At 40.0% G+C, this 15,060-nt stretch overlaps 2 protein-coding genes across 4 annotated transcripts in view; one reads left to right on the top strand and one right to left on the bottom strand.

Moving 5' to 3' along the window:
• Nucleotides 1–2,827, bottom strand: part of LOC117974001 (eIF-2-alpha kinase GCN2-like) — a 30,857-nt gene extending 28,030 nt beyond the window's left edge. For all 3 annotated transcript variants that reach the window (XM_058987416.1, XM_058987418.1, XM_058987417.1), the window contains exons 1-4: nucleotides 2,443–2,827; nucleotides 1,668–1,783; nucleotides 921–1,023; nucleotides 69–242 (exon numbers count right to left, since the gene is read on the bottom strand). In XM_058987416.1, coding sequence (XP_058843399.1) covers nucleotides 69–242; nucleotides 921–1,023; nucleotides 1,668–1,783; nucleotides 2,443–2,574 — 525 coding nt within the window. In that variant the 5' untranslated portion in view covers nucleotides 2,575–2,827. The remainder of the gene's footprint in view (nucleotides 1–68; nucleotides 243–920; nucleotides 1,024–1,667; nucleotides 1,784–2,442) is intronic.
• A 5,313-nt stretch (nucleotides 2,828–8,140) lies between these two features.
• On the top strand, nucleotides 8,141–13,376 carry LOC131697570 (actin, alpha cardiac muscle). The gene is made up of 9 exons (XM_058987420.1): nucleotides 8,141–8,271; nucleotides 9,116–9,266; nucleotides 9,768–9,896; nucleotides 10,248–10,358; nucleotides 10,709–10,793; nucleotides 11,254–11,415; nucleotides 11,750–11,941; nucleotides 12,280–12,461; nucleotides 13,071–13,376. The coding sequence occupies exons 2-9, from the start codon at nucleotides 9,138–9,140 to the stop codon at nucleotides 13,212–13,214; spliced, it is 1,134 nt and encodes a 377-aa protein (XP_058843403.1). The 5' UTR covers nucleotides 8,141–8,271; nucleotides 9,116–9,137; the 3' UTR covers nucleotides 13,215–13,376.
• Nucleotides 13,377–15,060: the final 1,684 nt, after the last annotated feature.

Genomic DNA, 15,060 nt, shown 5'->3' with positions numbered 1-15,060 from the left:
TCTAACTTTCATACAACAGCGAGCAGCAGGATTCGAAAATCCTGACAATGCTCCATACTGACTCTTACCATTTGTTCCTCACGCTTCCTTTGCTCGTCAATTCTCTGCTGTTGTTCTTGTGCTAGCTTCTCCTGCTGACGCTGCTGGTTCTTCAGCATCTCTTCATGAAACGACTTGGGAGGTGGAATGTTGTGCTCACTCAGAAAACACTGCACATGCTCAGCAAGCTGGAATATCATTACCTGCACCACAAGAGTAACGCTAAGGGCTTAACCGTCTTAAAAGAACCAATATTAAAAACAGAATACTGTACTGGAAAACATAGTATTAAAACAAAATACAAAATAAAGCGATCACAGGAAAAACCAAATCACCACTGTATACACTGTATAAAACTCCAGAGTGAACTGCGGTAATACATAAGAACATTTACAAGCAAGGGGAGGCTGGTTTCTTGCAGCTGATCGATCCCAAAAACTGAGTCAGGTCTTAAAGGATACCAATGATTAAGCTTCAACAATATTGCTTGGTAACCCATTCCATGCCTTCACTGCTGCCTAGGTCTGTCTCGACTTAATTATCCTCTGGTCTTTTATCTATGCTGTGCTTAAATTACTGGATAGGGTTAACTTTGTCAACTCCTTTTAAGACTTAAAAAACTGCAATCAACTCCCCCTAATGCTTCTTAGGCTACATAGCTTCACTTCCCTCAGCCTATCTTCATCTCATTTCTTAAGCCCTAGCATTAGCCTGGTTGGTCTTCACTGCAGCCTCACTCAAAGTTAGTTGAGATGTTCCGAATTGATCTGAAGTGGAAGACCAAAACTGGATTTTTAAAAAATATCTGATTTCCCATTTCCCATGTACAAAAGGCAGGCAGGTTACTATAAAGGGGGCCCAAGTTAAAAACCAGGGCTTACCTCTCCACAGAGCCCTGCTGCCAACTTCTTCAGCTCTGATTGGAGGTTCTGCAGGTTCTCAGTGGACAGCCCTTTGGCATTCTTCAACTCAACTTCTGGGGGCCTGAAATATTAGTATATACCGGAATTGTCGATCTTGGCTGAACTCCCATACTATCTTAATAAACTGTTATTACTATCTTAATAAATTGTTATTACTATCTTAATAAATTGCCTCTAGTTGCACCTATAACCCTAGATCATTGGCATAAATTTTATTCCTAAAGTTTACACAAAACTATAAAAAAGAGCATGCCTTTTTTTCACAAAAAAATTACATTTATGTAACAGAGACACAATTTGGTTCTATACAACACTCTTAATTGTTTTAAAAAAATGTTATGTTATTTTGTTTGCCATCATCCAGAAACAGGAAAATTGTGCAATAAATGATCTTTGTTCCAACCCTAAAAAAAGGGTACTCCTTTTGATGTTTATATACTGTGAAGAATTAATCTTTATTATCTCATAAGAACACACATAGTGGATTAACAAGTAAACAAAAAACTAAAAATCCAGAGAGTATAAAGTGCAGGTAAATCACTGCCAAATTGTGCAACATACAATACACTACCCTGCACAACAGCTCACTGTGTATCCTATCACTAACATTTATGGCACTTCGTTTGGAGTTTGAAAAATCACTAAAAACAAGCTGTGGATAGAAGGATGATTCCAGAAGTTAAAAGTTAATTAGGAAGTACTTACAAATCAGGGTATGTAGGTGGGCATTGTACCCACAGATCAATGGTGACATAAGTCTCCTGACGACTTGTCAAACCCTGAGGACGCAGGGATAAGAAAACCTCTGGTGGACGTTTAACCTAAAATATAAATAATAATAATAATAATAATAATAATAATAATAATAATAATAATAATAATAATAATAGTCAATGGAAGGTCGTATACAAGACGCTGAATATGAAAATCTTCAATCTTGAAAATATTTTCTGTTTAAGAACCATTACCAGACATTACGGTCTAACTGGATGGTTTTCCAAAGTCTTATGTATTTTAGTCAGTAGATATATACTGTAATGATATACGTGGTGCAGATTGTAAAATCAAATCAAATGTGGTGTTAGTGATTAAACCATCATCAGTTGGTACAACTGTCCCTTAAGTGACACAGCTTCTGTATATTTACTCATGTATATTTACTAATGTATATTTTCAGTAACCATTTTTAAGGGGGGTAAATATAAGCACCTGTATCTGTTGACACAATAACTATGTCGCATAGACACGTATACTAGTGGACACATTGGCGGTGTCTCTTACATAGTTGTGGGTGTGTCACAATAAGCCCCATTTGTACTCTGTGAAAATATCTGATCCCTACTTCTACAAAAATCACCATTCAGTCTATACTTCGTTGTATTCACAACTAAGATAATTCGTTTAAAATTGTTTTCAGAGGAGTTAAAGACTAGGGAATGCATGCATGACGTTATTTTTAACTACATGCAACATTTCTTACCTTCCAAGGTAGATTTTTCCGTAGATCCTGAAAATCTTCTCCGTAGATGGAAGCAAGGGCTTCCAGTTCGTTTTCCTGACGATCAGTATATTCATTATTCTCTTCTGTAGGGCGCTTTTCACAAAAACTCATTCTGTAAAAAACAGACACAGAACGGCCCCAATGCTAAATTATCCGTTACTTCTTGAAGTAGACGTAGTAATAAATACTGAACAGGTTTAATACAGCGAAGTATTACATCTGTACAAAATTGATGATGCATTGGTTGTTAAATCCAAAAAAAAAACTTTTAAAACTTATACTGCAACACACATCGCCATCACTACAGAGCTGGCGCACCAGAACGCGTCATTCCGTCTTACGTAAGCACGCTCTGGTAAAACTATAAACAGTCATCAGCGAGCAGTACTGTAACCAGGAACTGCCGATAGGCCCCTCCGTGGAGTGACGTCCTCGGTCCTGCCTCCCGACTTAATAAATAGTCACTGCACAGAGCCTTAACTCTTGCCTTTCACGAACAGGTAGGTAGGGTGAGCATAAAAACTAACCTCTTCCAGTTGAGTAATTGACCCTTTTAAGATCGCTTTGTCTCGAGTTTTTCTTTAGTTCCCTTGCAATTTTATTGCTGGAAGTAGGCTTGCCAATTCCCCATAATGCTACGCAACTGTGCTTCATTTAATATATATGTATATATAGGGAGAACGCGACCCTCCAGCGAGTCCAGCCCCGTTGTTGACTGGAGGGCTCTGGGTGACCTCGGTACGTCCACTCACTGTGCCCGGCCTAGTGCCCCTACAGGTTGTTGATTTACTACTGTTTTTTGGTTACTGCGTTACAGTAAAAAAATAAAAATAAAAATAAATCCTCACACTCCAGTTTACTGTCGAGTGTCTGTGTGTACTACTGCCTTGCATATAACAACCTCATGCTTCCTCCATTAGTCCCGTTATCTGGCCCCATTGTTGAGCAGACAAGCACAATGATCTACTCACCCATAAAGCGGTGGGTAGGTATGAAAAAAAAGTGTTTTTTAACTTCTGACTCTCTTTTTCTCCCTTCTCCAGGTTTGTAGGCTGTGCCACCCCGCAGCAAGCTACGCGGTGTGCCGCCCGTGTGCTGCACGCGATCCATACGCCATCTTAGGTGCTACACTCCACTGCAAGCTTTACCCTGCACTAGTTGTGTGACTGCACTGCAACTGTCTGCAGGCTACGCTCCACACTGTTGCAAGCTACGCGCTGTTCCTGGTTGTGTGACTGCAAGCAGCCCAGACACTGACACACAGTCCAGTGACTTGGTGCTTTGCCCTCGGTACTTGGTGCTTGGTGCTTCGGCGCCCCAGTGTCTGGCCTCGACGCCCGCGGTACCCTTGGGTCCTCAGTTGCCACGCTGCCCCAGAGCCTCGGTACCTCGGTGCTTCGACACTCTCTGTGCCTCGAGGACTCGGCGCCTCAACGCCTTAGAGGCTTTTAAGCCCTGCGCATCGGCACCCTCTGTGGCCTCGGTGCCCCTGCGTTCCATAGCCTTGGTACCTCTTTGTTTCGACACCCTTGGTGCCTCGAGGACTATACGCCTCAGCGCTTCGATGCTTCAAGGTCTTTTAAGCCTTGTGCTCCAGTACCCTCGAGACCCTCGGGTTCCTGGTGCTCCATAGCCTTGGTACCTCAGTGCCTCAACACCCTCGGTGCCTCAAAGTGCATGGACGCCATCCTAGCTCCCCTGCGGCTGCAAGGGATCAGGGAGAAGAACTACCTGAACGACTAGTTAATTTGTTCCCAGTCCCAGGAAGGAGTAGTAGCAATTATTTTACAGTTTCTGCAAGATCTACTAGAGGCAGGTAAATCCCCTTCTACATTGAAAGTGTACCTAGCAGCCATATCTGCTTGCCATGTTCTCGTTGACTCAGTATCCCCGGGCACTCACACACAGGCGTTCCGTTTTCTAAAGGGTGCTCGGCGGTTACGTCCTCCCAGAATGGAGTTTGATCCCACACATTCCATAGAGCTGAAGTAACTCTCTATGAAGACAGCCATTCTATTAGCTATCACCTCCGCTAAGCGGGTCAGTGAGCTACAGGCACTGTCCGTGCACTGCTCCTGTATGTGTATTTGGGATAATGGAAACATAGAAGCAAAAGCTGTAATCACCTTCCTCCTCAAGGTGATTACAGCTTTTCACTTGAATCAGTCAGTGGAACTAGAGGCTTTCCATCCCCCTCCCGTCACGGAGGAGTCGGATAGGAGATTAAATTCCCTCTGCCCAGTTTGGGCATTCAGATGTTATGTGAATAGAATGAGAGTGCTGCATCAGTCTGACCAGCTCTTTGTTTGCCATGGTGAACAGACCCAAGGTCAATCCCTCTCTAAGCAGTGACTGTCCCATTGGATTGTGGACACGGCTTCAACTGCGTATACTAATGCCGACCTACCCCCACCTGGCTACGTCATGGGCCCTCTTTAGAGCGATATTTGTACTGCGGTTGGCTGGGCTACTCCGCATACATTTACCAGGTTCTACCATCTTAATGTCGTAGATTCCTCTATGCCTTCAGTAGGCACCAGGGTCCTTGAGGTTGCACGCTCACACCACCAACACTAGACAGCAGTAGCGAGATGTCCCTCATTTGCTGTCCACTCATTCTCCCGCACGACGGCTTTAGTATTTTTTCCCAAAAGTATTGTTGGCGTTCATCTTTGAATTGAAAGGGAAATGTTCCCTGAAAGAGAAGATGAACGCCATCCTTGCAAGGTCGCATCACTTGCATTCGCGGGTTCAATGCAAAAGAGACTGACGTCTCTATGCAGTGACTATTTATTACCTCGGGAGGTGGGACCGAGGACGTCACTCCATGGAGGGGCCTATCAGCAGCTTTGATGTAAAATGCTCAGCAAATACCTGACAAGCACGTATATCCCAGAAGTATTGTTGGCGGTCATCTTCTCTTTCAGGGAACTGGGGTTACATCGTTTTCCCTAAACGAAATGAGCCCAGAAGAAAGGATCTGGCTCTTATATACGATGTGACCAGGGCTGATTGACAATCAATCAATCAATCAATCAATCAGTCAGCACCTAGGCACATTCTGCACATGGATTTGACAGGAACAGAATTGTAACCCCATCCCTGCCAAATTTACATTGAAAATGAACAAGCTTTATTTAAAACAAAAGAAAACACACACACACTATTTATAAATGCAGGATCTCAGCACTGCCACAGTACACACAAATGATATAGATATACAAATGGAAAAAATGTAATAAAAATTGTAGGATGTTTCAGACAAAGCCCTTCTTCAGATTTTGTCTGAAACATCCTCAAAAAATGGTATATATTTTTTATCATTTAAACCTTGTCTACATCCAAAAAAAAACTTTTAAATAATATTTTATACTTTTGGAGAGTTAACATTTTAAAGTGTTTTGTGTTTGCTGTTTGATGAATTGATAAATGGTCAAGCAATTAAAATGTACATGTCATTGCATGACAGTGTGATTGTACTGGTACAATAATAAACAGAGAGAGTGGTAGGCTGGGCTAAAGACTCCTCCCAAGTCTGTACTTGGTCACTGTGTACATCTCCTTAAATAGTCTCCAGCAAGTTTGCTCAACTTGAGTAATGCAATGGGAATGACAGGAGCACAATCTTTCTATCTGTTAAGCTGTTTTACCCTAGCCCCTTAACATACTATACATGATGGCAATGAGCCAACAGCTTCTAACAGCTCCAAGCCTGGGCTATTTTGAAATGCTTTCTTACAGCTCCCAGATGCATTGTTTTCTGCTTCTGACTCGTTAGCTGTTCATATTTTTGACTTTGCTGCTAAAATTATAATAAATAATTGCATAATATCTTCAAGTATGTTTTAAATATTACATTGAAAAATGTGACATTTCGAAATCTAACATGAAATACAGTACTACTATTTTGGCTTCCAGTAGACTTTATGTGATATTATTTTGTAGTTTCTTTGATGACATGATGTTAAATAAAAGATTCACAGCTTTGACCAGAGTTTTGCATCACCTAGAATTTTAGGATTGAGACATAATTAAATAACAAAAAAACTATATGGACATTTTTTTTTTTTTTAACATCATCTAATCAAAGAAAATACAAAATCATAACATTCCAGAAGCCATAATAGTAGTACAGTATTTCATGTTAGAGTTTGAAATATCACATTTTTAATTTTTGTCTGTTTTTCATTAAGTATATGGAAAGCTACAAAGCAGTATGTAATTCAATATGTCAACGTAACATTATTCAGCAGGTTTCATTTGACTTTATGATGCAAAATGTGTTAATTCTATAGGGTGATGCAAAACCTTTGGCCATAGCTGTAAATTATGTTCATATGGCTCAAAGCTGTTAAGAAAATGAATCCAACAGAAAGGATATTTTCCTGTGACTATAAGTATCACTGCTGTGATAATGTATGCAGTAATAAGGTATTTAGTCTTTTCCTAAAAGAGATAAGGTAAGCTGATGATAATGTATACATCGGTCCATGCCAATATTGTACCTAATGAATTGGAGGTTTTTTTTTTTAGGTAATCAACACAGTGATGTTGAAAAAGAAGTTTGATGTGTACCTTAAATGCTTTGCATGGGATGACACTCCATACCAAAATATAAATGCTGTGTTCATTCAAACTGGGGGTGACTTATATGGACCTACAGAAGTACATTCAACAGCCTGCACCAACCCCCACCACTAACTCAAAGACACCTGCTTTTCTACATAACCCTAAAAGGAGACCGCTGAGCCAATCAGAGTGCTCCACTGCCACAGACTGAGCTAGCCACCACTGAGGTGGAAGCCTGCCTGGCATACCTTCAGCTGTCTCTCGTGTTTAGGCTGTCACACATACCAATGTACTGCCCACATGACATATACAGTATTTTGTGCCTGAAGCTGTGGCCACTCAAGTTTTCCTTAACCAGTCCAGAATGTTATAGATATTGGGGCGACCTACTCTGATTAAACACACCACTACAGTATAACATTCCCCTTTAAGGAGTCATTGGTTTTCTCTAATTCTAGATTTTGATTAACAAAGGAGATTCTATTGTTTTGAAAGGATCCATCTTTGATAAAAAAAAAAATATATCCGTAAACACTTTAGCCTGAACAATGTCCTTGTATGCTATGATCTCTATTTCTCACAGTAAATGTGCACATTCATTTTTCAGTTTCCCCATGCTTTCCCTATACATTTATCAAAGTTTACCATGTTATGCTTTAGCATACCTCTCTGGGCTTTTCAGTGCTTACCTATGCATGACCATGCTCTCACTGTGTTGTATTGCACTTCTATGCATTTACTTATCTAAGGGTTATGTCTACCAGAATAACCTTACTGTTATAGAACACCTACAAGTTCCTCACTGATATTTACCCAGCAACTGTTAAGTGTGTCTTTTTTTAGGTTAAAAAAAGGCCACTCCTACATTCCTTACTATGTATGGGCAGTTGAATAGATTGTCTACATACAGATAACTCAGAAAGGTGATATTAACATATGACAAATCACATATAACCCCAGAGCCTTCATATTTGAGGTAATTGTCTATTAGTAGTAGTAGTTTCTCATTTATACAATAAAAGTACATCAGCATACTTCTGGGTCAGTAGCACCACGCTGTTTTCAAAGGCATCCTGTCACAGCTCAGCAGACACCCATTTATGCACTCTTTTTAAACTCTTTTTAGGGCTTGCCTGACAGCTGGGCCCGCCTCCAAGCTTCCATTCTCAGGGGTTATTTAAAGAGCTGCCCCCTCTGAGCTGTGTCCCTGTGGAAGCATCTGTCTTGTGGTACAACTTGGTGAGTGTCTTTGGAATATTATTGCCTGCAGGGACTGGCTAAAGCTTTTTTGTTACCTTTTGCACTGGGATATAACTTAGAGAAGAAGAGCACAGGACTTAAGTTCAAATATATTAAAAGGGGGGTGTAGTAGTAACTACTGTTTGAAGCTGATTTTTAAATTGAACAGTGTTATTAAAAAACAATCCGAAAGATCCAGTAGTTACATTAGTTAGTTGCTGAAGTTTGATGATTTTTTTATTTTTTTTGTGTTAAAAATGTTAGAAAAGCTAAATGAAAATGAATACCCAGGTTGAGTTGTTATATATGAGTGGGTATAGATGGTATGGTATATTTACAATGACACCTATTCAATTGCAGTGTTCCATTTGTTGGTTAAGCCCCCACTCCGAACCAAGCCTGCCTTGGGAATAGGAAGATTGTATTTAAATGCCCATGGCTAGCAGATAGATTGGGAAAACACAGCAATATATTTTATAACTGCTTTCAGATAAAGCATCAGAATCATTGTTCTTTTATGAAACAATACTATGTGATTTATTTTGTCATTATTGTTCAGCGTGGGTACTGCATGTGTCTTTTATCCCAGTAAACACTGAATATAATATCTAGTCTAACAGATAGTCTGATGGAAATTCAAACAACTGATTTCTTATTGGGCTTTAAATATATTTTATGTAACTTGGATAGGAAAGATGTACTGTTTTGGGGTGGCATGGACAAAGAAAATACCTTTGGGGCAATCTTAAATGGAGATTTTGCATTCCCCATAATGTCTTCTAGATATGTGCCAGTGCTATTTAGAAGCTAAGGATTAGTTTTGTCTTTGCTCCGCTTCCCTCAGACCGGCCCATTACAAACTAACCATGTGTGACGAAGACGAGACCACAGCTCTTGTGTGTGACAACGGCTCTGGGTTGGTCAAGGCAGGATTCGCCGGAGATGATGCTCCACGTGCTGTCTTCCCCTCCATTGTGGGCCGACCTCGTCACCAGGTAAAGAGCAGTCTTTATGGACAATGCACTCTGACTGGCTGATTGTCAAACTGAATATTGGTATGGAACACTGGCCAGTTTATATTGTAACCAGTATGTTACTGCTCAGCTCAGCAGTGACTTCAACACAGATACCTTTATGTTACACAGTTTCAAATGATTAGAACATTAATGAACACTGTAAAGTCTCTGCAATTTGAGGATAGAATGCCTTCTCACTACAGAAATAGTACTTTGTTTACATTGGGTCTGCAAATGGTTCACAGTATGTTTCCTCATATTAAAACAACTGTGTTCACAGCAACAGAGCTCCATGCATAGTAAATAGCATTCAAAATATTTTAATAGTGAACGATATATATGTACATAAAAAATACATGATTATGAGATACATACATTTATTGTATTTAATCATTTTTTGTGGAAGCATTCTCAAAGACATTCCCATGCAGCAGCCCTATTCTTCCTCCTGTGACTCCTCTTCCTTGTTCTCTCTACCAGGGAGTGATGGTGGGTATGGGTCAGAAGGACAGCTATGTAGGAGATGAAGCCCAGAGCAAGAGGGGTATCCTGACCCTGAAGTACCCTATTGAGCACGGCATCATCACCAACTGGGATGACATGGAGAAGGTGAGCATCCCAAAAACTTCTTAATTCTCTTCTCCCTTAAGCTTATCTTTATATATATATATGTATATATATATATATATATATATATATTTGAATTTAATACCATTAGATGCTGATTTCTTCAGATCCTACTCCTAGATATCAGTCAGATAAGTACTTTGATAAGAAACATAGTCCAGAGAAAAAGTCAGTCCAAGCTCTGTAGAATGAATCATGTGTGATGAAATCACGTGCAAGAGTAGATATCATGAACCGACTTATAAGCTTATCAAGTTTAGACAACATGAACCTATGAACAGCATTCCTGTACTGTATTAAAAAAAAGGTTCTTCTGTTTTTGAAACCTTAAAGATCTGGCACCACACCTTCTACAATGAGCTCCGTGTGGCCCCAGAGGAGCACCCCACCCTGCTCACTGAGGCCCCCCTCAACCCCAAGGCCAACAGGGAGAAGATGACCCAGGTAAGCACAGCATCACTAATAGCATTAAGAACCTGGTGTTGATTCAAAGCGTTCTGATTGGGTTACTTCATCTTTTGACTGTGGAAGGTGACTCATGCAGTCAGGAGAGCGCAGGTTAGTGACCTGGCTGTGCCAAGTTGCAGATCTTCAGTTTGTCAAAATCGCTTTTGACCATTAAAATAAAGCATGACCTACCCTCAGTTCATTATGAGTGGTTATACGGTATAATAAATGACAGTACTTACATTTTGGATAAGTATTGATTCATTAATGTGGTACAATAAATATGGAAATCTCAGGCAGTGAAATGTGACCGTTGTATTTTCATAACAGTTTATTGTCTCTTCTAGATCATGTTTGAGACCTTCAATGTCCCCGCCATGTATGTTGCCATCCAGGCTGTGCTGTCCCTGTATGCCTCTGGTCGTACCACTGGTAAGTATCCCATAGAGACTGCATTTGTACTTCAATAGGACTAAGAGAAAACAGCATTTGCTAATGTAAAAGCATGATTGTATCCAGAAGTTGATAAGAAACTCATTAGAACAGGGTTAATCGTGTAAGTCTAGGTTGTTCTGGGTAATCAGTTGATAAAATCTGCCTAAATTATACATAATAAAGTAAAAACACCAGATACAGAAAACTATGTCACTTTCGTTATATATTTTTATTTCAGTAACAAAAAATCTTACTTCACTGAATATTTTATATTATACTGTATACTGTTACTACAATTCTATACCGTATGTGACTCATCTTTTTTTTTTTTTTACAACTGGCAAAGTGAATAAGACCACAGCATCTAGATATTTAAAGTTTTCTTGACTGTACTTTACTGCTACAGAAATAGAAGTATTCCAGCAAGCTTGTCTGATGTCTTTTTGTGTGCCTACAGGTATCGTGCTGGACTCTGGAGATGGTGTGACCCACAATGTCCCCATCTATGAAGGTTATGCCCTGCCCCACGCCATCATGCGTCTGGATCTTGCCGGCCGAGACCTGACTGACTACCTGATGAAAATCCTGACTGAGAGAGGATACTCATTCGTCACCACTGGTAAGGATCTAACACAGAGAGAGGAAGAGTTTTAAAGCCAAGTAAAAGAACGATAGTCCTCATTCTCTGTCTACCGTGTCAAAGATTTGATGTGCCAAAGACAGGTAGATAAACATAAATGGATAGATAAATAAGTAGATATGCAAAACCTTATATGGAAAACGTTTTACCTTCTAAATAAGTACTTTGTATTTATTAAGCTTGAGCAATGACCATAGGTCATTAGCCACTGGGGTTAAGGAGGTGAGAGTTAGATTTTACACCCACTTCCCTTACGAACAAGAGTATAATTCCTGCACATCTTACACCTGTCTTTATACTACCCCTTTCCTAGCTGAGCGTGAGATTGTGCGTGACATCAAGGAGAAGCTGTGCTATGTGGCTCTGGACTTTGAGAATGAGATGGCAACTGCAGCCTCCTCCTCCTCCCTGGAGAAGAGCTATGAACTTCCTGATGGCCAGGTCATCACCATCGGCAACGAGCGCTTCCGCTGCCCTGAGACCCTCTTCCAGCCTTCCTTCATTGGTAATTATCACTGCAATCACTACCAGTAATCTGCTCTTAACACACTTACAGACACAAGCAGGCTGCCTCAGCTCCAACCACTAAGGCACATAACCTACTGTTCCTCCCCTATTACCAATAAAACACATGCTGACTCTAATGGCTGGTTTCACAGACCACGATTATCACTAATCTTAGACTAATGTTATTTTAGGTAAAGTAGTCCAAAACTACTGTTAATCAGGGCCAGTCCTTACGAATGTACTGAGACATTGATTCTTAGTGTAATACATGTAATACGTGAACAACGATAGGTGCATTATATATTATTAAACAGCAATATCTCACCCTCTGAACAGGTATGGAATCTGCTGGTATTCATGAGACTGCCTACAATTCTATCATGAAGTGCGACATTGACATCCGTAAGGACCTGTACGCCAACAACGTGCTGTCTGGTGGTACCACCATGTACCCTGGTATTGCTGACCGCATGCAGAAGGAGATCACTGCCCTGGCTCCCAGCACCATGAAGATTAAGGTGAGATATAATTGAACCAGTAGCAATGTGCAGAGAAACAGGATTTCACATTAAAACTAAAAGCTAACATAAATGAGAAGTGTTTTTAGGGAATTCCAGTCCCATTGTTGTACTTAAACAACAATCGTTAACTAGCATGTGTGACAGACTGTGACAAACCTAAAAAGTATATTTACATAGATAGTTGGACATTTTAAATATGGGCATAGATTGTAAAGTAACATAATATGTTACTTTACAATCTATACTTTTTTTTATATAAACTTATTATAAAAACACAAATAGTCCTGTTGAGTTCAGGGACTGTTTTCTTCACTATGCTACAGCAGACCATACTTGGCATGATGAACCCTGACTGCAGCAATGGCTTTTGTCCTCTAAGGGGTGGTAGTTCACCTGCATCCACTATAGATCTCCAGGGTTTAATAAAGGATTTAGGCTGGCTATGAGAATCAGAGTACAGCCACTAAGCTTCAGTTCTCCTGAGCTGTTGTAGAGATTACCGCAGTGAAGGTCATTCTAAATTGGGGAGAAACACAGGGGTCAAATAACGTCAACCAGTGATTTGGGTTAATCCTCTCTAAAACTCTTTCTCTGTTTCTTGTGCAGATCATCGCTCCCCCTGAGCGTAAATACTCTGTCTGGATCGGTGGCTCCATCCTGGCCTCTCTGTCCACCTTCCAACAGATGTGGATCAGCAAGCAGGAATATGATGAGGCAGGCCCCTCCATCGTCCACAGGAAGTGCTTCTAAACCACTGCTCCATTTCCACCAACCCATCCTATTACTGTATATACATGTACTGTTGTAATAAAATGCTTTTTAAGGTAGACAGTGTGTCTGCTTTACTTTGCAATTTAGTGTAAATTTTACTCAATTGATTCCATCTTTACTAATAAATACCTGTGACTGAAAGCGCTCTTTTTTTAACAGCAATTTTTGGGCTACATATACAAAGATTTCAAGTAATGCGAGTGAGTAGCCTAAGCAGAGCACACATGCAATTGTTGTTTAAGCATAAAAGCGCATTTAAATGAAGTACAGTAGTTTGAAGTGTTACTGAACAAGCTGTAGGGTTTAGAACACAACGCATTACTTTACCTAGCTTTCTGCTTTGTTGTACATATTCCTGCAATATATTTTTCAACATAGTCGTGTTTTTTTTACTCTTCACATATAAATCTGTTTGGGCCAGTCATTTTAGTTTCACATCTGTTATGCACCAGGTCTTCCCATTGAAATCTCTTCTGAATTCATAACATCAGCTGCTAAAATCAAACCTGTTCGGTCAGAAACATTTAATTGTTTCCGACTCCTCTCCCCAAGTTCAGCAGGAACAGGTTTATGAATATGCATGACAAGCCCCATATAATGCCAATAAGTGAATAAATAAATACAGAAATCATTTTGGTGGGTTAAGGGAGTAAGAACCAGTAATACAACCTTAAGTAAGAACTCTACACATTAAGCAACACAACAGCGTATAGATGGACAACAGATTTCACTGCCTAGGCTACAAAGTGTTCTGTGTGACATTGTCTTATACACATTGTGAGTACAAATAATAAATATACATATGGTTGGAGGTATGCCTCCTGTACATCTTGCATTGGGCAGGGGTCTGCAAAACATTGTGATTAATTAACCTGTGCCAGAGTGAGCAGGTAGGACAGCTGAACCAATCAAAATGCAGAACTTTGGGAGAGACATCAGGAAATGAAATGTTTCTGATTGAACATGTTGGTGGAGCAGCCATTTCAAGTGTGGCCTCTTTGCATGTTAGCTTTGAGATGTCAAACTGGGCTCTGCCCAGGTATTGTTAAGTGCCCGACTTCAGCAACTCTTACCATTCACCCTTCATTCATTAATAACCAAAAGGTGAGAACCTGGAAAAAAGAAAACACACATCTAGGAGCGAACACAGATAATGCCCCAAACAACTTTAATAGCTGAAGGCTTCCACCTGACTCCAGCAAAAAAACATGTTACAGAAACTACTAGGGATGATTGATGAACAATTTAACTACAATGGCTTGTGATAACTCAAACACAATAAAAACAGCATTTTCGGCATTTAACATAGCCATTTTAATGTAGTTCCATACATTTTAACTAAATTGATCATTTAATGAGAAAATCGTATTTGTTTAGAGCGTTGCTGTATATTGAAATCTGTCCATATTATATATATATTTGAGTAGGAGACCATTACCTATTCAGGGATATCATGATATTTAAAAAGTTCCTGAGTTGAGTAAATTGGGCATCAAAAACACCAATCATTCTGCATTTCTTCATCTGTTCATATACTAGTCAATGCTGCAGCAGAATTGCAGGTTCAGTAAGACTTCAATTATCCACACAGGCTGGGGGATGCCAGTGTGGAAACCTGAAAAATACATAATTGGATAACGAATAATTCACCACTGTGATGAAACCTTAGGTGGGGCTAAAACCAAAGAAAGAGAGTGGCAGCACGCATGGGTTAATCAATGTAGGCAGTGGCTGAGAACAGTATTCTGTATTGTACATCTATGTAGTCTTGTGTAACAGGGTGGGATTATTTTCAAATCTTGAGTTTCCAATGTTCATAAATTGA

Source organism: Acipenser ruthenus, chromosome 15, assembly GCF_902713425.1.
Source record: "Acipenser ruthenus chromosome 15, fAciRut3.2 maternal haplotype, whole genome shotgun sequence".
Lineage (NCBI taxonomy): Eukaryota > Metazoa > Chordata > Actinopteri > Acipenseriformes > Acipenseridae > Acipenser > Acipenser ruthenus.
This window is presented reverse-complemented; position numbering and strand designations above follow the sequence as displayed.

Excerpts from the sequence above, each read along its gene's own strand:
- LOC131697570 (XM_058987420.1), top strand. The coding sequence starts at position 9,138 with ATGTGTGACGAAGACGAGACCACAGCTCTTGTGTGTGACAACGGCTCT. Across the intron at positions 9,897-10,247 it reads ACTGGGATGACATGGAGAAG|ATCTGGCACCACACCTTCTA; the intron begins GTGAGCATCCCA and ends GAAACCTTAAAG. Across the intron at positions 11,942-12,279 it reads CTTCCAGCCTTCCTTCATTG|GTATGGAATCTGCTGGTATT; the intron begins GTAATTATCACT and ends CCCTCTGAACAG.